This window comes from Nuphar pumila, chromosome 10, assembly GCF_984573655.1.
Source record: "Nuphar pumila chromosome 10, dmNupPumi1.hap1.1, whole genome shotgun sequence".
Taxonomy (NCBI): domain Eukaryota; kingdom Viridiplantae; phylum Streptophyta; class Magnoliopsida; order Nymphaeales; family Nymphaeaceae; genus Nuphar; species Nuphar pumila.
Genome location: NC_143258.1, coordinates 108,536,445 through 108,562,037, shown reverse-complemented (window position 1 = coordinate 108,562,037; position 25,593 = coordinate 108,536,445). Strand labels below are relative to the sequence as shown.

At 37.7% G+C, this 25,593-nt stretch overlaps 1 protein-coding gene across 3 annotated transcripts in view; it reads left to right on the top strand.

Annotated features, from left to right (window-relative positions):
* Positions 1 to 25,593, top strand: part of LOC149827843 (inositol hexakisphosphate and diphosphoinositol-pentakisphosphate kinase VIP2-like) — a 214,241-nt gene that overhangs the window by 169,247 nt on the left and 19,401 nt on the right. For all 3 annotated transcript variants that reach the window (XM_090019686.1, XM_090019685.1, XM_090019684.1), the window contains 4 exons: positions 12,171 to 12,253; positions 23,671 to 23,733; positions 23,808 to 23,882; positions 24,662 to 24,787. In XM_090019686.1, the coding sequence (XP_089875812.1) occupies positions 12,171 to 12,253; positions 23,671 to 23,733; positions 23,808 to 23,882; positions 24,662 to 24,787 (347 nt within the window). The remainder of the gene's footprint in view (positions 1 to 12,170; positions 12,254 to 23,670; positions 23,734 to 23,807; positions 23,883 to 24,661; positions 24,788 to 25,593) is intronic.

Sequence of the window (25,593 nt, the reverse complement as noted above, 5' to 3'; positions counted from 1 at the left end):
ATACAAGATTGCACAAACTATCGTGGTATAAAACTCATAAGTCATACAATGAAACTTTGGGAGAGGGTGATTGAGTCTAGGTTGAGGAAGGTTGTCATGATATCGGAGAATCAATTTGGTTTTATGCCTGGAAGATCTACTTTGGAAGCTAGACATCTTCTTAGACAACTTATTGAGAGAAATAGAGAGAGGAACAAAGATTTGCATATGGTTTTTATTGATTTGGAGAAGGCTTACGATAGAGTACCTAGGGACGTTCTCTGGTGGAGAATGATAAAGAAAGGTGTTTCTCTCAAGTACATTAGTATAATTAAAGATATGTATGAAGGAGTAGTAACCAATGTCCGCACTTGTGGAGGGGTGACAACCAATTTTCCTATAACGGTTGGCTTACATCAAGGATCTGCTTTAAGCCCTTTCCTATTTGCTATAGTGATGGATGAGCTTACGAGATCAATTCAAGAAAATGTGCCGTAGTGTATGTTGTTTGTTGATGATATTGTTTTGATTGATGAGTCTAGAGCTGGGGTTAATGCTAAGTTAGAATTATGGAGACATATATTGGAAGCAAGAGGTTTTAAGTTGAGTAAGAGTAAGACAGAATATATGGAATGTCGGTTTAGTAAGCAACGAAGTAGTGATGGGAGTGTAGTGAAGCTTGGTGAGCAAGAAATACCGGTGGATGATTGTTTCAAATATTTGGGATCTATCATTCAAAAGTATGGAGAAATTGATGGAGATGTAAATCATAGGATAAAGGTTGGGTGGATGAAATGGAAAAGTGCAACTGGAGTGTTGTGCGATCGTAGAATGCCATTGCGATTGAAGGGAAAGTTTTATAGGACAACTATCAGGCCAGCTTTACTATATGGTACGGAATGTTGGGCTGCAAAGAGACATCATATTCAAAAAATGAGTGTAGCTGAGATGCGTATGCTTAGATGAATGTGTGGAAATACAATAAAAGATAAGATTCAGAACGAGGAGATACGTAAGAAGGTAGGCGTTGCACCCATTGAAAATAAGATGAGAGAGAATCGTTTACGGTGGTTTGGACATATTCGGCGGAGGCCTAATGATGCTCCAGTTAGAAGGATGGAGAAATGGGAAAATATATTAGTTAAAAGAGGTCGGGGTAGGCCTAGGAAGACATGGATGGAGGTGATAGGAAAGGATATGAATGCTTTGAACCTCACCGAGGACATGGCATTGGATAGAAATGAATGGAGGAGAAGGATTCATGTGGAAGACCCAGAATGATTTTCTTTGTTGGTTCATACCGCCGACCCCAATTGTTTTGGGATGAAGGCGTAGTAGTTGTTGTTGTTGTTGTTATGAAATTTTTGAAAACAATCAAATACTTTGGATTTGAGTCTAAGAAAATAAATTCATGTGTACCTACTATAGTCATCCACAAATATAACATAATAAGTTACTCTTCATTTAGACATAATCAGTTCCGGCCCCCGTACATCCAAATGTATTAACTCAAATGGTTCTTTAGAAACAAAAAGACTAGGTCCAAAACGTAAAGATTTTATTTTTTCTGAGAATACAATCTTCACAAACCTATTCTTTTTTCATTATAATTTTCATGAAAATGAAACAACTACAATGTTGACGTGCTTGGATGTCCTAATCTCCTGTGCCAATTTTCAATGTCCTTTTTGACAAAATTAAAAAATGCATGATTGAAAAGTTCTAAGTTGTCCATATAATAGAGGTATCATCTTCTATGGCCTCGCCCAATCGGCTTCTCGAACCAAAGATCCTGCAGCAAGCAACCACTAGATGAAATAGTGACCCTACATCCATGCTCAGTAATTTGATAAACAAATAAGAGATTTAGATTTAGTTTAGGTACTACTATAATGTTTGTAACATAAAAACTTTGGCTATTTTTAGAAGAATTTTTTAAAGTACCAAAACTTTGAATTTTTAAAGATGTTCCATCGACGGTTGAAACATTAAAATCATTGGGGTTAATGTGACATTCAGATAATACAAACTCATTAGGAGTTCTATGAAAAAAACATTGGAATCAAGAATCTAAGAAGTCTTATTGGGGTCCACACATGTAAAGATGGCCGCATCGGAAGAAGAAGTTTGACCTTTGAATAGTGGTTGGAGAGCTTTCATAAGTTGATCAAGAGACATGTTTCCAACACTTTTGAAGCCTTCATTTACACCACCTTTGTCGAATGATGACCCCATAGAGGCCACTCTCATTTCTTCTCTTTCCCTTATTGGGCAAAAGTGTTTGATGTGACCCAGTTCATTACAAAAATGACATGATTTTCTTTTTAGAATCATAGTCATTTGATTTTTTTGTGAAATATGGAGGCATGTATACTCTTGTGTAATTTTTGGACATTAACATAGCAAGCACTGATTCTTCATCTTTGGTAGATGAGGGTTTCTTTAATCTAATCTCTTTCATAGTTAGTTATTTTGGAGTTTAAACTTTCAACTATGGAAGGAACACCTCCTCTATAAAGGAGAGTCAATTGGGTCTCCTTAAACTTGGGTCTAAGCCCATTTACATGATAGAAGTGCTCTATTTTGATTTCTTTTTCACTGAGTTCTATGTCTATGGGACAATGTCACTTAAGGCTCTAGAAGAGCTAACTCATCCCAAAAAAGAGAAAGCGCATTCTAATATTCTCTTATGCCCATGTCTCCTTGGGTCATGGTCCTCTCTTTTGGAGGTTAAATATGTAACGTCCGCAAATTTTCTGGGTTGTTCAGAAATGATATGGGATTATTCTCGATACTTTTATGAGAAACTCATTGACCATGATTGGATCGATGAACTTTTGGTTGTTTGCAAGGTTTCATCGCTTAGACAACACCAGACACTCCCTGTCAACATCCTCATCTCTCTTCTTCCCTATTTAAACCCCCTACAAGGATATTTTTGAGCCCCTTTCTCACCGACTCCCGCTCCCTCTACATCCTCTTCTTCACCACCTCGTGTCTCTCTCCCTCTTTGAACTCTCATGCTCCTCATCTCTCTGATCTCTCTCTCCTCTCTTCTATCTCACCTCCCGGCGAGCCACGCCGGCCTCCACAGGTGCACTCTCTCTCTTTGTCTCTGTTACCGGCAGGCGGCGCCACCTCTCCAGCCTCCATAGGTGAGCTCTTTCTCTCTCTCTCTTTGTTTTCCGGTGGCTGCCCATGGCAGCCACTGCAACGACAGCAGGGAGCAATCGTTGTTGGCCACTGCCGCTGGCAATGGCCTAGCTAGGGGGTTGGGGGAGGGCAGAGCCCTTCCCTCCTTTTGATTTTAGGTATTTTTTTGGCCACCCCAACGGTGGTTGCCGGTCTTCTTGAACCCGAGCCAGGCTTGGGTTTCGTCCTCTCTCTTGCACCACCAGAGGCAAGCAGGGGCCTTCGGCCTTGCTCCGCCCCTCTTCCTCTTTCCACATTGGTCTGGCTGCCAGCTTCATCCGCTTTCCCCTGCTCTTTTGGCTGGATGACATGTGTCGTCCATGCCTGTCCCTATCCCCTGAGCCGACCTATTGAGCTGAGTTCGATTTGAACCAAGCTCAGCTAGGTTACTTGAGTAGGATGATCGAGCCCAGGCTCGGTCCTGTCTCTATTGGGGGCCTGACCCAGATCAATTTGACTGTCGAGTCCTCTTCCCCCATCCCCTTTGTTGAGCTCAAACAAAGCTCGACTATCACCGAGCTCAGCCCGATTCGGTCCAGTACCCCGACTGGCTCAGGTGCGCCAAGTTTGACTCGGCTTCACCGAGTCAGCTCGGTCGGTCCTGCTTGCCCTCCTCTTGGCTTGCCTAGCCGAGCAAAACAAGGCAATAAAGAGTTCGTTTGGATCGGTAAGGAACCGAGTTGACAAGGTTTGACCGAGCCGGGCTTAGTGCCACACAAAAATAAAAATGGATCGAGCTCAGTTCGGCCTTTGTTGAACACAGCATGGCTGAGCCGAGTAAGAGGCAGCCTGAAGCAGCCTCTTGATCAAGTAGGGCTCAGTTTAGGAAAACCAAGTTGGGCACGAGCCAAGGGTGAACAGAGCTGGGCTCGGTGCTAGCCATGTCGGCTTAACTTTTTGTACTGAGCCCGGCTCGATCCTGTCGGCTCGAACTGGGTTCGGGTTCGACCCTTGCGACACAATCGTCGCCTCTTCCACTAATATAAGATTTTAACATTTGTTCTTTACACAGCGATAAAATCCTTTTAGCGCTCCACATCGGCATAATGGACACGACACACTTACCGAGGCAGGAGCGTTTAAGAACCTAGGCTCGAAATTGTTAGAGATTTGGACCCTCTCTGAGGTAGGAAAAAGTTGCATACGATGATGACGGTGGAACATTTCTAATATATATGTATTATATATATATATATATATATATATATATATATATATATATATATATATATATACATTTTTAACTCAAGGACGCAATTTTGCGTATTCTTGTCCCATTTAAATTATGTTATTTATTTTGTGATCGCACTGTTATATGCACAAGCTCCTGCTTTATACAATTTGTTTAGCCCGATGTTCAGTTTCATACACCGGGCCCTACTTACGCAATTTACTTATCTCGATTCGTAGTTTCACATGCCGGGTCCTTCTCTATGCTATTTATTTTGTCATCGTGTTGTTATGTGCACAGGCTCCTTTTTCAATATATATGAATCCTATATACTTATATAATTATTCAGAGTACACGTTTTTGCGTACTCTTGCTCTATTTTAATTTTGCACGCATTTATTTTGAGTATGCAGTTTTGTGTATTCCTACCTACTTTAAATTAGGCCGGTATTTATTTAAAGACACAGATTTGTGCATCCCTGCTTTAACTCAATTTCAAAAGAATCTTCATGAGAGGTTTCAAGTCCGCATGCCCCAATGTCTCATAAAATAAAACAAGTGTTTTACGTTCGCATGTTCCTGATATTCAGCGTACACATGCACCTACTATCCTACGAGCAAAATAAGGCTCTCATGCATCAAGGTTGTTGCATATGTTCTTATCGGACAATTCCCAAGTTTTGTAGTATTCTTCAAAACACTTTTCCAACCTGGTTCGAACTTTAAAATAAATTCGGATTGGTATCTCAGGCATTAACAATTGAGTCTTATCTTTGAACCAATATAACGAAAAGACTTTGACTACGTAGACTTCAGTCGTACATACGTCAGGTCCTTTTCTGTATCTAGAATGACTTTGATATGCGTCCAGTCTAAGGTATGAGAAATCGATATTTCTAGTGTTATAATTGGTCTTCATTATGAGAAAACAATATCATTATCATTGTTATAGTACTATCAGACTTGCACAACATGCTCATACAACGATGAATGGATTAGAGGTTTATGACAAACCTAGTTATGCGATAATGCACCATATTATAAAAAAATCACATAAACAGACATAATCGCCTTCACAGATGAGATGCTCGATTTGGTTTAAAAGATCAAAGCATAATGAATGGGTTGTCAGATAAAATAAGACGTAATATACCTATTCATTTTTTGGTTCTATCAAGAGAGAGGATAGAAGGTACAAACTTCGATGGACAATGTTGTTAATAACTATGCTCATCGAGTGACAATGGCTCGGTTTCTCCAGTCATCGGAGTTAGGGGACTGAGCTACCAATTATTATCCTAGGCGGTAGATCCTATAAATTCTGCAGAAGTTTGAATGCATCCCCCGTTTACAAGTGGCCTGTAGAGAATTCTCTCTTGGTCATTATACCATTCCCTTTGGAGCAGATTCAGCTAGTCATCCGGGGTATCAAAATACATGGAATAATGAACCCCCGAATGATCACAGTTGCTTCTATGTTTTGTCCTGTGAGTACCCACAAGTCGTTAATTATCAAAACAAGATTTTGATGTTTACCCTACTTTTCTTGAATTCGAATATTGTGAAATCTGTTAATTCATATGTTTTATGGGATACAGGTGACGAATAGATGGATGCTGCAGGCGATCACGCGATGACACAATGATATAAAGAATCCACTTTCTCTGTTGTGCGCTTCTGAGCACGTTTTGTAATTTTGTATAAACTCTTTCTAAAATCTCATTTTCAATCTTCATAGTTTTGAATAGATCTATGAGAATGTGGACCCAAATCCAAGACATTTATAGACCCAATTTGTTGGATGAAAATTTTGCATGTAATCCGCCTAAGGTTCGCCGACTTGTTCTTTTTAAACATTGTTTCTGTTGAACTATCACCTTTAACTCTGGAAAAGGATTGGTGGTTAAAATTTTAATTTTTTCCTAAAATTTACTAGTTCAAGATTTTGGGGCATTACGACATACATGGGGCAATATCTCTTAGAGAATACATATCTTTGTGATACTTTCAAGCATCACTAGTAAAATCAAATTTTGCCAAACTAGAACACTTTTTATGTTAACACTATTAATGTGTCAGCGTATGATTTTAGAATGACCCATCTTCCAATTTTATCATTTCTTTTCGTAGTCGGCAACAACTTTATTCATATCATTTTCTTGAAGTGTTCCTTGCCATTTTTATTCTTAGTAAGTACGCGCTTTGGTTCTTTCTCAAAGCCATCTACGAAACCCCATGGGCCATTTTCCCAAATTTTATGTTTCACTATGAATGCCCATGTCACATTGTTAGTCTCATCGAGTCTCACAAGCATGGAAGCGATGACTTCTCGTTCGTCCTCCATAAATACAAGAGAAAAATGAGATAGAGAATGGAAGAAAAGTTATTTTGGACACCATGAGCCCACGATCTTGCGTCCATACGAACAAGCTTCGCAAGGATCTCAATACCGATGGCTCTGATACCCTGTAATGAAACCAACAGAAACTCAAAAGAGTGACACTCTTTGTGAGTTGTTAGTGTGTATCTCTATTGTGAGAGAACTTTTGGTCCAATAACCACTTTGTTTTTGTACCCCATTGTACCACAAGTAAAAATATAAAAGAGTTCTCATTAACAAAATGCTTAGAAAAGCATTAGATATATAATAGGGAAGATCCCTATTTATAAGCAACGAAGGAGAGCAAATTGGGGTTGGGCTAGCCTCCAACAGTCATAAATATGACCATTGGGACTAGCCCAACGTCTAGTTGGGCTGTCCCCAACAGTCACAGCAATAAAAATATATAAAAATAAAGAAAAAAGAAAAATAAAACAGAAAATATAAAGTCAGCCCCTAATGGGCTGACCCCTATTACAAAAGAAAATGACTGAAGTACCCCTTATAGGTATTTCAGTTTACATACGGAATAAAATATATATATTCACTTATATAGAGAGATATATATATAAATATATATGTTGGATATATACAATATTTTAACATTATTGAAATGGTGATTGGAATAACTTTTGTGTAAGAGTTGATTACTTTTGCGGCTGAGGATGCGATTCTGATTACAGTCTTCTTTTCTTTATTTGTGGTTGTTGCGCTGGGATCTGTGATAAATGAATTGATTTGATCCGATTTTCAAGAGAAAAAGAAAAACTTTAGTATCTGAACCATATATATTTGCAATCTTGTAAGTTATTGCTATTGGTGACATTTCAGTCTCATGTGATAGGCATCTTGATCAACCTGGCATGTTTAACCTAATCTAATCTCCACTAACCAATGATTCAAACATCCACTAATTCATAGCATGATCCTTCTTGAGGTTGTGCTATGAATATCTGGATTTTTGGTAATACATATTTTAGATCTCCAGAACTAGATTTGATTATTAGCCTCAGGTCTTGCATTAGTTGATTGTTTCTTACATGTTGCCTGGCTATTAGTTTCTTACACATCTTCTCTTGTGTCTTTTAAGATTTACTAGAAATGTGCTGCACCAGACCCCAAAGGAAATGATTTTGTGTTGCCACAGAGAGAGTGTGTAATGCCCCCAAAATTTTAACCTTAATTATTGTTCAAATATTGAAATTTTGAGACCAATTTTTTTTTATAAGTATAAATAAATCAGATCTTATAATGCAGAAATGATTTTTAAAAACGGTTAAGACTTTGGGCGGGGTTACACTAAAGATAACAATCAAATCAAAATGTACGCGATATACACATTTCAAACCACGTACAATATAAGACTGAAATATGAAGAGTTTTAATTTCATTTCAAATCAGAGTATAAAAACAATACTTCAGTTTTTACATGATCACTTACTTAAAACGAAAATATCATGAATACCAAGATCACAAGGTAAGAGTGGACCCTCGTGGATGCAACTCGACCAGCCCTTCGCTCCAACTACTCATCATACTTTACCTGCATTACTTGTACCCCATAAAACGGGGTCAGACTCGCTAAAGTCTAGTAAAGCAACTCGAACTCAAACTTAAAAAAAACATATCAAGCATTTAAAGGTAAAGACATGATATATTATGCATCCATCGTCAAGTGATAGACAAGAGAACAACGTCCTATGAGTCATTTATTTCGAGCATTCGAACATAAAACATTTCATCACTTAATATTTTATTCAACCTTAACTTACAAAATAAAGCATAATCTATATGCATCTAAGACATTCAAATCATTGCATCATTTTCATATGCATTCATAATTTTTATAAACAATAAGTCAAATCACATTTAACTATTCCAACGTGAAACACATGCACATACCTTATAAGTAATTTAGTTAGATATTCATGATACACATCAATCATGATACATAGGTGTGATATATTTACTCAGACAATTATAATGCAATCATTTGTAATGAAACTATGTAGGTGTGATGTATCATTCACCTAATAAATCAAAACTAGTCATTTGTAGGCGTTATGTCATTCACCTATACGCTAACATAAGCGTTACAATCATAATCTCATATCAAGATCTAAAATCAATAAGGATCTGATTATCACATCTCAGTTCAATATATAATCATGCTATAACAGAAAAGTCAAATCTCATAACTGGCTATTTCAATTAACTCAGAAGATCGAATTCATCGTAACATTTCATTTATTCGTAATAAAGATTTACAAAATCCACACCGGATCACCTGGTCTGAGAAATGTACAACCTCACAAGGAGTTACCGCCCTAGACGGATGGTATGTCTGGTCTTGGATAATGCACTTGCTCACAGGAATATACCGTCTTCGCAGGCTACCTGCTCTTGGACAATGCACTTCCTCACAAAGACTTACCGCTCTAGCCGGATTACCTGATCTAGTCATGCATACCTTCACAGAGAATCCTTTGAGAACAGTTCCTCAACGGGTACCGTATCCAGTGAAAACTATTGTGATACATGCATCAATACAATTGACCACTCTCAAGGTCGATAGCCACCAACACGGCACAAGCATGTATACAATCAAAGCATCACATCATACATCACTTCATATGGCATTAAAATTATAAAATCACACATTTAACCAATAAGGCTTTATAAACCAAAGTTCACTATTGAACTTAAACATTTATCGCATGCATTCATAATTTTATATCATATGACATTTAAATCATATCATACAGAAGCATGTTATCATACGCATCATATCATCGCCACAACGAATATTGCACTTTGTAAATTGAACTTCGAAGCATGCGTAAACAAAACATGAGTTTTATGCATGCATACGTTAGCATGCACATTTCATAATACGAAGCAACTAAACCTCAACATACATAACTCCTATGTAGTTCGAGATTTGCACACGCGATAAAAGTCATATGCATTTTTCACCATATGAATCGATATATCACCTTAGATATAATTGTATAAGGATAGGTCAAAATCATTGACCATCCCACCGTACATCATACGCATATATTTCTCAAGCAAACAAGATATACAAGTTCAAAACAATTTATAACATTCACATGCATTCTTCTATACAAGAATAAATGAGTTCATCATATGACAAAACAATATATATAACATTCACAATATGCATTTAACATGGCTTACACACATTAATAGTAATATGTGTACCATGTATCAAATTCATACAAACACACAAAGCTACATAGTATGTAAAAACCAAAGTATGATGGCACATGTTGCGTATATATTGTACATTCATAAGTGCACGGGCATTTAAACCCACACACAGGTGTACCTGCAACAAACCAGAGTTACCGAAAGCGCCCTTATAGTAGGGGAAGCGTGGTTCCCTGATACGCGCTTCGGAAGTGCGAAACGTCGTGCTTCCGAAACGCGTGGGAAAGCGTCCCCTTTTTTTGGGAAGTGTGCTTCCCTTTTATGAGAAGCGTGTTTCCCTTTTATGGGAAACGTGCTTCCCATTTATGGGAAGCGTGCTTCCCCCTCTCTTCTCTCGTTTTCCATTTTATTTTTTATTTTTTATTTTTTATTTTTATTTTTACTTTTTTTTCTTTTTTCGCTTCCTAGGTCGCTTTCGGTTCGCTTCCTAGGTCACTTTCGAGACGGTTCGTGATTAGCTTCTAAGTAGTCCCATGCTTCCCGCTTCCTAAATTTTTGAAAGTGCCTCGCTTCCTATATCGCTTCCCACTCCAACTTCCTCTTTTGACAACCATGCAACAAACACACTTCATATTCCACTAACTACAATCTTGACAAGCATAATCTCCGAACTACAATCACAAGAGTCTTAGATATCTATAACTAAGTGAAGTGTGAGCATAACTTGTATTTGCAATTCATTTAAATATTCAATGCAACGACATCATGCTTACACAATTAGTGCCTAAACATGCTCTCTACAAGTTCAGTTAAGGTATCTTAGCTTGATAATGTGAAGAACAATGAATCGAAACTTAAAAGATCGAAGAGTTTCGAAGTCCGAAAAGGCCGCTGCCCAAGCAATACAATGAACCCTTCGTGTGCGATCGAAAATGCCAAAAACTCAAAAAAATGTCAATTATAACAAGATTAGCCAAAAATGGCAAATTACCCTATAAACCATTACCAAGAGCCACATACATAACACACAAATACACTCCAATAATTTACAAACTCCATCAAAAATATATTTAAATATAATATATATATAGTGATTTATAGTCCAAAATAGTTCTATAAATACAAATTATGCCCTGATTGGCTTGAATGAACAAATGAACATGTAATATATCAATAGATGAAATTCAAAAGCTAGAAACACATTTCTAATTTGAAGATAAAAAAAATGAGTTCTTTATTTATTAATAATCCTTAAAAATTACGGGTTTTACAGAGAGAGAGAGAGAGAGATGTCTTCTCTTGCATCTTTTAAGATTTATTGATATTGTTTTTCAGCTGACCAAGTAATGATGACATCACTTTTGTGCTTTGTGTCACATTACTTTTTTTTTCTGAGGATCATATGAAGATAAAACATAATTTCTGTAAGACGGCCATCAGGTTTAATCCAATCTCAGATGATCCTATCATTAACTTGTCTTGATCAACTGAATCTGGGAAACTCACCTCATTGTGCTTGAAACAGTAGTGGAATCATATGGCAACTGGCTTTCCCTAAGCCAAGCTCTAGAGGTTGTTAAGAATGATGCCCTTCTCTCCGATACTGTATTAGCAGTGAATGGATGAAGCATATTTGTTGTGTATTCATTATTTCCTTAAGTATGTATTACAAATAATGAGGGGTGCAGACCTAAACTCAGAGAAGTCCACTGTAGGTGAACTAAAATACAGATAACATTAGAGCTAAAGTAGAAACAAGGACAAAAATAGACTTGAATATGCATACCATGATCATGATTGTTGTTTTTCTTTTCATAGATTGTAGGTGATGACTATATTGGTGAAATGATGAGACGGTGGCTTATATTGCTGCTGGTGATTGTGGTCTATGTATTGCTCAGGTAGAAGATTACGTGTTCTCATGTTGGTTATAATGTTGACGGTAGTATATTTTTGTCACACATGGTAATTTTATCCTGGTCCTAGTCTGTACCATTGATATAATTGGATCAGGATAATAACATGATATGATGATCATAGTGATGCCAATGCATGAGGGATTGTGAACATATCTCTTTTTAGATAAAAATATTCTTGACAATAGAAGCATACTGGTGTGTGATATTAGTTATTAGTTGTGTTAGCAGTTCTTATGGCAGCAGTTATCATGGTGATCATGATGACTGTATTGAATGAAAGTATATGAAACTAGTGACATGCTGTACCTTTTGTCTTTCCTTTGCTTTTTTGATCTGATGAAAGATCCTTTTTCAGGTGAAGGAACAGGTCTGCTTCGGCTTCACAGTACATATCGTCATGACCTGAAAATTTATAGCTCCGATGAGGGCCGTGTCCAGGTGGGCTATTGTTGTCCTTGATGTGATTGTTGTGCTTTTCGTTAGTGATGCAGGAGCGGAACCGAATACCCGGGGTCCATAAGGGTCCATTTGGATCCATTTTATGTTTTGGATTTTGTTTGGATATTAGGTCCAAGTGATGAACCCATATCTAATTAGGAAGTTAATCTTGATAAGAACTTACCGTAATTAGAATTTATCAATTAGATAGATTGTTTTGATTGTGATTGGAGATTATTATCTATAAAAAGATAAGAAATCTTATTGTTAATTCAGGGTTGAGATTGAAATTCAGGATTGTTATTCTTCCAGCTTATTTTCATTATTTCTTGTTAAAATTAATTTCTTGCAATTTTCCATTATTTCCTGCCTTCTTCTAGATAATCTCATAGTTGGTTAGATTTTTTTAAATAAACTCGATTTACATCAGTTGGTATCAAAGCTTAGGTTCGCTCGCCTCGTTCATCGTCGTAAAGCGAAGCTCAAGGGAGGATCCTATCAGAGTAAAGGGACCGTTTGCCTCGATTTGTTTGTTCAATGATTTGAGGACGGTCTCGCCAGATTTTTAAAAAAAAATCATCAAGAAATTCCAACTCGAGGAGCTTTCTCGGAGAGTGCTCTTGATCAGCGAATGATTTATGACTCTCCAACAGATTCCTCATACAGGTAACACCCAACATCAACATTCGGCCAGATTTCTTGCGACTCCACATGGTCATCCACTCTCTACCTACATCAATGCACAATGGCTACCTACTACCATTATGATCCACCTTGTTTTGTGATAGAGTGGCCTATTCAAGAAGTCGTAGTAGCGCTGGATCAAACCTTGGTCGTCAACGTTGAAGTCCAAAAGAGTCGGCGGTGGATTGCATCTCACCATTAGGCCTCTTTCCTCACAACCAAACATTTGGGACACTGGGGGCCTTCCCGTCTTCCAAATCTAGGACACTGGGCGCATGACCCTTTTCCACCATCAATGATCTGGCATGGATGGTGAGAGAGGGAGGGTTTCCAAACCCGAGCCACGACTCCCCTCCGATGGAAACAGGGGTGCCGCCGACCAGGATTTGACCGGTGACTTGTCGTCAGCCAGGCCCAACCGGAGATTCTCTCACTTGTCGATGGTAGATCCCCCACCGGCCGCTGGTTCACCGGTGGTGGTGGGTGGTCCTCCTTGGAATAATCCTAAAGCCTCCTTGTTCCTTTTTTTCGTGGGAGGGAGGGAAGTAAGTCAAACTGATTCAGTTTTGAACCGGTTTGATCTCATGAACCTCCTATCTGTCAGTCTCCTAAAATCGGTTCATACATCCAAAACCGTTCCCAACCTCAAATAACTCCCTTAACCATGGATCCAATCCAAATTCGATCTTTGTCCATCCAAATCCATTCCCTTTACACCTGGATCTAGCCCAAAAGCCTATAAACCTAAACCCAACCCTCGATTCACGGCAAGCCACAGGCCCTAGAATCCAAACATCGACAAAGAATTATAGGGCAATGGGTCAAATATTGGTTTCATGTTGAGTATGGTGGAGTCTGATGCTCCAAAGTTCACAGGTCAAGATGATCCAAGTGCATTCTTGGATTGGATTTATGCAATGGAGTGTCCGTTTGAACATCACCCGATTCTAGAACACCAAAAAGTCCTCTTAGCAACTATCGCATTTCGGGATATAGCAAGGCTATGGTGGATGGGTGTGGAACTTAGTCGTAAATGCAAAGGACTAGAAGGAATGCCAACTTGGATCAAATTGAAGAAGTTGATGCTTGCCAAGTTCGTAGAAGATCCAATTTATGCCTTTGACCCAGAAAACACCAAAACCCAGTTAGATAAGACCACAATAGAGCTTATCCCAAGTTAATCTCCATTAATACCTATCCAAAAGCCTACATCAAAACCCTTTTTAGTGCCTCTTCAAACCTTAGATCTAATTAAAAAGGATTTGAATCCAAAATCTCTTAATGCACCCAAACTTTATTTTACTGGATCTCATAGGATTTGGAGAAGTATATGATAGCAAAGAAGGAAGCTAAAAAAGTAGTTTGAAACGCGAGGGATAAGGTATATAAGGAGGTTTATGACAAGTTGGATACCAAAGAGGGCGAGAAGGATATTTATAGGCTTGCAAAGATGAGAGATAGAAAATCGAGGGATGGGTATGGTTAGATGTATCAAAGATGAAACACAAAGGGTTTTACTCAAAGATGAGGAGCTTAAGGAGAGATGAAAAAATTATTTTGATAAGCTATTTAATGGAAGTCATGGTCAGGATCTTCGAGACTTGTCCATTCCTTTTCATGAGATGAATCGTGACTTCATACGCAAGATTCAAAAGAAAGAAATTGCAGAGGCTTTGAAGAAAATGAAATCAACAAGGGTAGTTGGCCTAGATGGTATACCTATCGAGGCTTGGAAATGCTTGGGAGAGAAAGATTTAGAATGGTTGACAAATCTTTTTAACAAGATTTGGCGGACAAATAAGATGCCTAATGAGTGGAGGAAGAGTACTTTGGTGCCTCTATATAAGAATAAGGGTGATATACAAGATTGCACAAACTATCGTGGTATAAAACTCATGAGTCATACAATGAAACTTTGGGAGAGGGTGATTAAGTCTAGGTTGAGGAAGGTTGTCATGATATCAGAGAATCAATTTGGTTTTATGCCTGGAAGATCAACTATGGAAGCTATACATTTTCTTAGACAACTTATTAAGAGAAATAGAGAGAGGAACAAAGATTTGCATATGGTTTTTATTGATTTGGAGAAGGCATACGATAGAGTACCTAGGGACGTTATCTGGTGGACAATGATGAAGAAAGGTGTTTCTCTCAAGTACATTAGTATAATTAAGGATATGTATGGAGTAGTAACCAATGTCCGCACTTGTGGAGGGGTGACAACCAATTTTCCTATAACGGTTGGCTTACATCAAGGATCTGCTTTAAGCCCTTTCCTATTTGCTATAGTGATGGATGAGCTTACGAGATCAATTCAAGAAAATGTGTCATGGTATATGTTGTTTGCTGATGATATTGTTTTGATTGATGAGTCTAGAGCTGGGGTTAATGCTAAGTTAGAATTATGGAGACAGACATTGGAAGCAAGAGGTTTTAAGTTGAGTAAGAGTAAGACAAAATATATGGAATGTCGGTTTAGTAAGCAACGAAGTAGTGATGGGAGTGTAGTGAAGCTTGGTGAGCGAGAAATACCGGTGGATGATTGTTTCAAATATTTGGGATCTATCATTCAAAAGTATGGAGAAATTGATGGAGATGTAAATCATAGAATAAAGCTTGGGTGGATGAAATAGAAAAGTGCAACTGGAGTGTTGTGCGATCGTAGAATGCCATTGCGGTTGAAGGGAAAGTTTTATAGGATGACTATTAGGCCCGCTTTACTATATGGTACGGAATGTTGGGCTGCCAAGAGACATCATATTCAAAAAATGAGTGTAGTTGAGATGTGTATGCTTAGATGGATGTGTGGAAATACAATAAAAGATAAGATTCGGAACGAGGAGATACGTAAGAAGGTAGGCATTGCACCCATTGAAAATAAGATGACAGAGAATCGTTTACGGTGGTTTGGACATATTTGGCGAAGGCCTAATGATGCTCCAGTTAGAAGGATGGAGAAATGGGAAAATATTTTAGTTAAAAGAGGTCGGGGTAGGCCTAGGAAGACTTGGATGGAGATGATAGGAAAGGATATGAATGCTTTGAACCTCACCGAGGACATGGCATTGGATAGAAATGAATGGAGGAGAAGGATTCATGTGGAAGACCCAGAATGATTTTCTTTGTTGGTTCATATCGCCGACCCCAATTGTTTTGGGATGAAGGCGTAGTTGTTGTTGTTGTTGTTATTGTCATTGAACCCACCTTAGGTCCCCAAGATCCAACCCAAAGTAAACTTTTGGATAGCGACATGGTTTCATATTGTGGGTCCATAACCCATAGGGTGGAATGAAATTGGAAAAAGCGCAAGAGGGATTCGGACTTGAGGGCAAGTCTTCTTCAATCCGGAGAGGATGATACAGGAACAAAGCAAAATACCTGGGGTCTATTTGGATCTATTTTATGTTTTGGATTTTATTGGATGTTAGGTCCAAGTGATGGACCCATATCTAATTAGGAAGTTAATCTTGATAAGAACTTACCTTAATTAGAGTTTATTAATTATGTAGTTTGTTTCTATTGTGATTGTTAAGATTGTACTAGATCCAGGTTTGGATTCTCGATTAGGGTTGTATCATTCATGTATTCCTTCCATTGTAAAGGGGCATTATTGCAAAAAAACCACACTAATATAAAAAGGAAAAGATGCCACCCTAGAAGGGTAAGACGTCAAATTCAGTTTTCAGAATCTCTCTTTCCTCTTTTCTTTCTTGTCGGTGTGCTTGTGCAGGACACAACTTCCAGCAGCATATTTCACATGGTGTCAGAGACTTGAAGAGGTAAGTTCCATCGATCTTTGCTGCATCTTCTTTATCTTCTTACCATCTCCTGAATCTCATCCTTTATCCCTTTTGTTATTCCTTTTCAAAATCTTCCAAATCTGATCAAAATCTCACAGATCTCTACAAATCTGATCAAAGTCTTCCATATCTGATCAAAATCTCACAGTTCTCTACAGATCTGATCAATACCTTTTCCAAAAAAAAAAATAGATCATACAAATCTCTTTTATTTCGAGTGGTATTAAAAAAATATATACATATTTTTCATATCTGATTTGATGATACATCACGTCAGATCAGTTTTCCAATCACATCAGACCAGATCTGACGCAATCCTTTATTCATGTGTTATCTTCAATTTACGTTACTTTTTTTAATCTATTCTCTTTCTCAAGCCATCAGATTATGTACATATTATGTTCGATCTGCAGTGACTGACTGATTGTGTTTGTTCTCTGTTCCCAAAAAAACAAAAAATAGAACAGATATTGTTTATATCAGTTTGTTACATCTGAACTTTTGCTTTCAATATTTGTCTTGATATTCTCATTGCTCCTTTCCTCTTTTTTTTTTGTCATATCCTGATGGCCGTGATTGACACATCTTTCCTTAGTCATTTAGTTACCAAAAAAACTCTATTCTGACAATTTCATCACTTGGAAGAAACAAATCATTTCTTTCCTTTGCAGCCATGATTTGATGAGACATCTCGATGGGTTGATTCCTATGCCACTAAAATTTGTTTCCCAAACGAGTTCAGTACAAGAAGAAAATGTAGGGAAAGTCTCAAAAACTGAAATTAAAAATCCAAAGTTCATTGCATGGCAAAAGAGTGACCAGTCAGCAGTGGCTTTTATTACAACCACGCTCTCCCATGAGGTTCTTTTACATATTCCATCAGGAGTCCCAGTGAAAGCATTATGGGATATACTGCATTAGTGGTATGAAGAGATTTTCACTCCCAAGGTATGTCAGCTGAAAGCAGAGTTTGCTGATTTGAAAATGGGTGATTCTCATCTTGTGGAGTGCCTAAACATGATCAATTCTCTTGTTGATCAGCTTGCTGCCATAGGTTCCCTTTTGTCAAACGAAGATATATGCATGAAAATGGTTAGACGGCTTGGATCGGAATATATGTTTGTGACGGTTTGCACCATCCCTATGCCTCGCCCTCCTTTTGATAAATTGAGAGTTATGTTATTGGAACATGAAGCAATGTTCAACATATCTTTTGAGACTCAAATGGATGAGGTAAATCTTGAAGTCTTAGTTGCAGAATGAAACTTTAACTCTTCCCGAGGAAGAGGACGTAGCCGTGGGAACAACTTTGGTAGATGTGGGACAAGTATTGTAAAACCCATAATTTTTATGGATTATTAATAAATAAAGAACTCATTTTTTTATCTCCAAATTAGAAATGTGTTTCTAGCTTTTGAATTTCATTTATTTATTTATTACAAATTCATTTGTTCATTCAAGCCAATCAGGGTATAATTTGCATTTGTAAAACTATTTTGGGCTATAAATCATTATTTATATATATATATATATATATATTATATTTAAATATATTTTTGATGGAGTTTGTAAATTAATTGGAGTGTATTTGTGTGTTATTTGGCTCTTGGTAATGATTTATAGGGTAATTTGCTATGTTTGGCTAATCTTGTTATAGTTGGCATTTTTTTTAGTTTTTGGCATTTTTTTGAGTTTTTGGCATTTGCGATCGCACACAAAGGGTTCGTTGTATTGCTTGGGTAGCAGTTTTTGCGGACTTCGAAACTCCTCGATCTTTTGAGTTTCGATTCATTTTTCTTCACATTATTAAGGTAAGAAACCTTAACTGAACTTATAGAGAGCATGTTTAGGCACTAGTTGTGTAAGCATGATGTTGCACTGAATATCTAAATGAATTGCAAATACAAGTTATGCTCACATACTTCACTTAATTGTAGATATCTAGGACTCTTGTGAATGTAGTTCGGAGATCATGCTTGTCATGATTGTAGTTAGCGGAATATGGCGTGTGTTTGTTGTAGGTACACCTGTGTGTGGGTTTGAATGTTTGTGCACTTATGAATGTATAATATGTACGCAATGTGTGTCATCATACTTTGGTTTGCGCATACTATGTTGCTTTGTGTGTTTGTATGAATTTGATACATGGTGCACATATAACTACTATGGATATGTATAAGTCGTGTTCTATGCATACTATGAATGTTATATATATTGTCTTGTCATATGATGGACTCATTTATTCTTGTATAGAAGAAAGCATGTGAATGTTATAAATTGTTTTAAACGTGTATGTCTTGTTTGCTTGAGAAATATATGTGTATGATGTACGGTAGGATGATCAATGAGATTTTGACCAATCCTTACACAATTATATCTAAGGTGATATATCGATTCATGTGGTGAAAAAATGCATATGACTTTTATCGTGTGTGCAAATCTTGAACTACGTAGGAGTTATGTATGTTGAGGTTTAGTTGCTTCGTATTATGAAATGTGCATGTTCACGTATGCATGCATAGAACTTATGTTTTGTTTACGCATGCTTTGAGGTTCAATTTACGAAGGGCAATGTTCTTTGTGGCGATGATATGATGCGTAGGATAATATGCTTATGTATGATATGATTTAAATGTCACGTGAAATAAAATTATGAATGCATGCGATAAATGTTTAAGTTCAATAGTGAACTTTGGTTCATGAAGCCTTATTGGTTAAATGTGTGATTTTATAATTTTAATGCCATATAAAGTGATGTATGGTGTGATGCTTTGATTGTATACATGCTTATGCCTGTGTTGATGGCTATCGACCCTGAGAGTGGTCAATTGTATTGTTGCATGTATCACAATAGTTTTCACTGGATATGGTACCCGTTGTGGAATTATTTCCAAAGGATTCTCTATGAGGGTTTGCATGACCAGATCAGGTAATCCAGCAAGAGCGGTAAGTCTCTGTGAGGAAGTGCATTGTCTAAGAGCGGGTAGCCCGCGAAGACAGTATATTAGTGTGAGGTTGTGAATATGCATTCTTCATCATCAGCAATGCCTTCTACTGCTACGTCTCAGGGCTGGTTCTTGGATTCAGGAGCAGCATATCACGTTATTGGAGATTCAGGTACTCTCTCTTGTGTTGAGCCTTATCGTGGTAGAGGGAGTGTGATCACGGGAGATAAAAAGCATCACCACATCACTCACGTAGGGATTGTTGTCATTCTTACTAATAGAAGAACCCTTTCTTTGTCTAATACCTTGTTCCCAATATTCAAAAAAATCTTATCTTTGTTTCTCAACTTTGTCGTGATACTAATTCTTGTGTCTACTTTTCTCATTCTTTTGTTTCTGCGAAGGGAATTCGCACAAATAAGATGTTCGTTGAGGAAAGAAGGTGCGAGAATTTATGTCCTTAATGAAGCTTTGAAGCCCATGTTACCACTAGCTAGTCATTCGTTGTTCATGCCATTATCAAGTACAGAAGTTCACAAAGATGTCGATGTTTGTCACCGTAGATTAGGCCATTGCAATTCTAGTTTCCTTGATCTTTTATGTAATAAAAGATTGATTGATGTCAAAAAGAAAAATTCAGTTTCTTCAGCTTCTTTTGTTAGTTATCGTATCTGTAAGAGTCATGAACTTCCTTTTTTAGGTCGAATAAAGGAGTGTTATTTCTATTTTAGCTTATACATTCTAATGTTTGAGGGCCTTTCTTTGTTGTATCTTTGTTTAAATCCAAGTATTATGTAATTTTTGTGGATGATTTCACTCGTTTCACTTGGATATATTTCTTAAAATTCAAGGATCAAGTTTTTTTTGTTTTTCATAGATTCAAGTCATATGTCAAAACTCAGTTTTCTCGAAAAATCTTAGCCCCACGTAGTGATGGTGGTGGTGAATACATATCAAATAAATTCACTCGATTCTTTCATGATAATGAACTCCAGCGTGAGTTGAGTTATCACAGAACTTCTCAACAAAATGGTGTTGTTGAACACAAACACCAGTATATTGTGGAGACAACCCTGACCATGATGTATGATGCTAATCTCAAGACAGGTTTATGGTTAGAGACATTTCATACGGCAGTTTATTTGATTAATAGAATGCCTCTGTCCAACCTAAGTGCTGAATCTTCCTACTTTCTGCTACACGAATGCATCCTAATTACTCTTGGTTAGAGACATATGGATGTCGTTACTTTGTTCATATTGATGGCACATTGAGCGATAAATTGTCTCCTAGGGCAATCATGTGTCAGTTTATCGAATATGATGATGAATACATGGGGTACAGATGCTTTGATCATGATAAAAATAAAATTATTGTTTCTTGCCATATTGTTTTTCAAGAACACGTGAGCAGAAACAGATCATTGTCTTCTAACAACATTTCGCTGCAGTCCTTATGGCCATCCACGCATAAAATACAACATGCAGCCCATAACGCAACTGCAGGTGAATCAACGTGCAAAGCAGGTCTGCCATTAACTCATGCGGTTCAGCCAGCCACACAGCCATCTTTTCCTTTCTTACAGTAGGTATACAATATAAGACACACATTGCAGCCTACTACCCTGCATAGAGAATCAGTCAATCAATCAACTTCTCCTGCTAATCCGATTATTGAGCAAGTTCCCTATGACTCTGAATATGTTCCAGCATTATCTTCTCCTTGTCCTACACATGTTGACCCACTCCCAATCCTGCAACAAAGTGTCTCTACATGCATGTCCAGCAGAATCTGACATCCTCCTGACAGATGGGTTAGTTACGAAGCCTTTTCCTTGGACTTTCGGGTTTATGCTACAACACTCGATACTATTCAAGAGTCGAGATATTTTGTTGAAGTCATTCAAAACCCACGATGCATAGATGCTATGAATGAAGAACTTGGAGCTCTTCATGAATGTGGTACGTGGGATGTTGTCTCTAGGCCTACAGATAAGAATGTTGTTGGATGTCGTTGGGTGTATAAAATCAAACGAAAGTCAGAGGTCAGCATTGAACGATTCAAAGCAAGGTTGGTAGCCAAAGGCTATACTCAGGAACATGGGTTAGATTTTGATGAAACATTCAGCCCAGTAGTTCGCATGGGTACCATTCAAATCATTTTATCTCTAGCTATCTCCAATGGGTGTGACCTCTTCCAACTAGATGTCAAAAACGCTCTTCTCCATGGTGATTTGTATGAAGAGGTGGATATGGAGCAGCCACCTGGATATCCTGAGGGAGACACACACCTCACTGTGCTCAAGTTAAAGAAAGCTATATATAGACTTAAACAAGTATTGCGGGCCTGATTTGATACATTCAACGTTGTTCGCTCTCTTGGATTTGAGCAAAGTCATTGTGACTACTCTTTGTTTGTCCACTGCAACAAATTAGATCTCACTATTGTTTTAGTTTATGTGGACGATATAATCATTGCGGGTAGTAATGGAGCCAAGATTGCACAACTGAAATCTATGCTCCATAGTCGATTTCACATGAAAGATTTGGGTCTTCTTCGGGTTTTTTTGGGAGTGCAGGTTGACCATCAACCAGATCGTCTTGTCTTATCACAACACAGTATGCTCGAGACATACTTCAATGTAGTGGTATGTTGGAATGCAAGCCCGTAAACACTCGTATGGCTGTACATACTGAACTGGACAATCTATCCTCTGATGATGAAGATTTTTCTGAACCAGAAAAATATTGTAGCATTGTTGGAGCCTTGCAATACTTGACTTTGACTCAACCAGAATTGGTTTTTTGGTGAATCAGGTTGCACAATTTATACGTAAGCCCCAGGTGAAACATATGGAGGCCGTAAAGAGAATTCCCCGATACATCAAAGGTACTCTCTCATATGGTCTTATATATGACAAACCTGATTCAATAAGCTCCCAAGTATCCATTAAGATCATTTCATATTCAAATGCTAACTGGGCTCATGATCCGATTACAAGAAGATCAATCACTGATTATGGAGTCTATCTAGGTTCTCATCTTATATCTTGGGCCAGTCGCAAGCTGAAGACTGTCGCTCGTTCATGTACTGAAGCAAAATATCGAGCCATGGCTGCAGTCACTGCATAAGTTGCATGGATCAAACATATTTTATTCAGTTTGCATCAACATATTTTCAATTCGTTATTAGATTGTGATAATCTTAGTGCAATTGCTATCTCCACAAATCTGGTACAACATAGCAAAATAAAACATGTGGAGATAGACCAGCACTTTGTCAGAGAGAAGGTTGGGGCAAAAGAAATCCAGCCTGTTTTCATCAGAGGGGAAGACCACGTAGTTGATCTTTTTACTAAGGCCCTTATTGAACATCGTCATTGGTATTTCAAGTCCAAACTATCCATGGTCCTTAACCATGCATAGTTTGAGGGGGCGTATTAAGATTGTACTAGATCCAGGTTTGGATTCGGGTCCAGATCCAAACCCGATTATGGTTGTATCATTCATGTATTCCTTCCCTTGTAAACGGGCATTACGGTAAAAACCTCACACTAATATAAAAAGGAAAAGATGCCACCCTAGAAGGGTAAGACGCCAATTCAGTTTTCAGATTCTCTCTTTCCTCCTCTTTTCTTTCTTGTCCGTTTGCTTGTGCCGGACACAACTTCCAGCAGCATATTTCACAGTGATTGGGGATTCTTATCTATAAAAGGATGATAAATCTTTTTGTTAATTCAGGGTTGAGGTTGAAATTCAGAATTGTTATTTTCCCAGCTTATTTTCATTATTTCCTGTTTCAATTAATTTCTTGCAACTTTCTGTTACTTCCTGCTTTCTTCTAGATAATCTCATAGTTGGTTAGATTTTCTTGTAAATCCGGTGACAGGTTTGGAACAATTAGTTCCTGATGTTTGATTAGTTGTTGTTAGTAGTTCTGCCCTAGTTACTGAAAGGCCACGTTATGCCTTTGGTATTTGTTGTTCCAGATGTCTGCTGCAGCATTTGCTAAAGGGCTTCTTGACTTGGAAGGGCAACTAACTCCAATTCTGGTACAAATACTGCTTTGTTTTTTCAAGTCTTGCAATGGCGGCATGCATTTTTGTATGACACATCTTTCTTGTAGGTATCACTTGTTAGTAAGGATTCTTCTATGTTGGATGGACTTGATAATGCCAGCATTGAAATGGAAGAGGCAAAGGTCAGCAGACAGTATTTTTTCTTGCTCTGCTATATTGGTAGCCATGTAAAGGGCAAAAATCTGGGAAGCTTGGTTGTGTTAAAATTTGCCTACGGATTCCTGTTATATACTTTGTAAAGCTTGGTCATGTCACTCTCCTGATTTTGTGTCCAGCACCATGTTCAGCTTTTTCACTTTTTTGCCCAAGCTCTTGTACATTAGTGAACAAATATTCACTGTCCAGCCTGATAAACTAATTCATACATTTGTTATTTCTCTTTTTTAATTTGATATTTTGCTTGTAGAGGATTAAAATAATTGTTGTGTCCTCTGGATGTTATAAGCATCAGATTGAGAACCATTTGTCCTAGTTTTTAAGTTTTATCCCTGATTGTACTTGATGTTTCAATATATTTAATCTTACTCCTGAACATACCAGATTCCTTACTTACTGTCGATAGAAACTTCTTTTGATAAAGCAAATTTTTGTAGTTTAGGTCCTGCCCACTGGAGAGCAACAAGGACTATCATTAATGCATGTTCCATTGACAGCTATGTGGTTGTTGACATTGACTAATCTTCTTGTTAGAAAATTATAGAGATAAATAGGCCTTACTAGATAATAGTACAGGTAAATTGCTGAAGATGTTTCCTTCTAGCTATTTAACAGGTCTTAATCTTAGTGTTCCTTAGATCTTGCATCCATTCACTTCTGTACCTTAGATCTTGCTTCTTTCTTGCTTCCTTTTCTCGATGTTTAGAATGTTCATCATGCTAAGTTTCACTGGCACTTGTTTCAGGCTAGATTGCATGAAATCATAACCTGTCAAAAGAAAGGAACCAATGAGAATGGAAATGCTGAAGTTCCTTGGATGCTTGATGGTGCTGGGCTTCCTCCAAATGCTTCTGAGCTCCTCCCAAAAGTGGTAATGTTGGTTTAAGTTAAATCTTGATATTTCTTAGTGAGGCATCTTTGTGTTGCTACCCTTTTTGTGCATTGTACCTTAAGTGTTAAAGGTACCTTACTTCATCTGCTTATGTTGTGTTACATATAATGGTAGGTCTCAGCCAAAAGGATGTATGTCATACTTTTACAATGCTAATAGGTATTCGAGTTTTTCTCGAGTATCAAGGCCACTGATGTTAAAAGATGCTTGTCAAAAATATATTGCTATCTTTTTGTAAAAGGATGTATATCATATTTTTACATTGCTAAGCAGGTACTTATCCTTCTCACAAATATAAAATTGCCATCTTTTTGTAAAATGACAAAAAGGTGCTTGTTTTGTATTTAATTCTTTTAATGTCAGGAATGTAAAACCCGCGCTAAAAACAAAAATGTGTCGGACTAATTTCAATATACCTTTAAATTAGTCAGGTCAAAAAAATTGATTGTGTGTATGTTAAACTCATAAGTTGGGTGCACTTGTAGCACCCCATGGGTCTAATCCAACCCTAGGCCCAATTCTGGGCCAATTCCAGGTGTATGCACGTAGTTGAGCCTTACAACACCAAATTTCCATGCCACACACCCACACTTGTCTGGTTTTATAACCAAAATGGTTTTCAAGTTCGAGTAAGCTTCTTGCAATTTGCAGATGCATACCCACGTATATATCCCACTATATGGAAGAAAACATGCGCAACAACATTACCTATGCATGTAACTACTAAAAACTCTGATGGACAAGTTATTAATAACTATGTTCCTCGAGTAGCAATGACTTGGTGT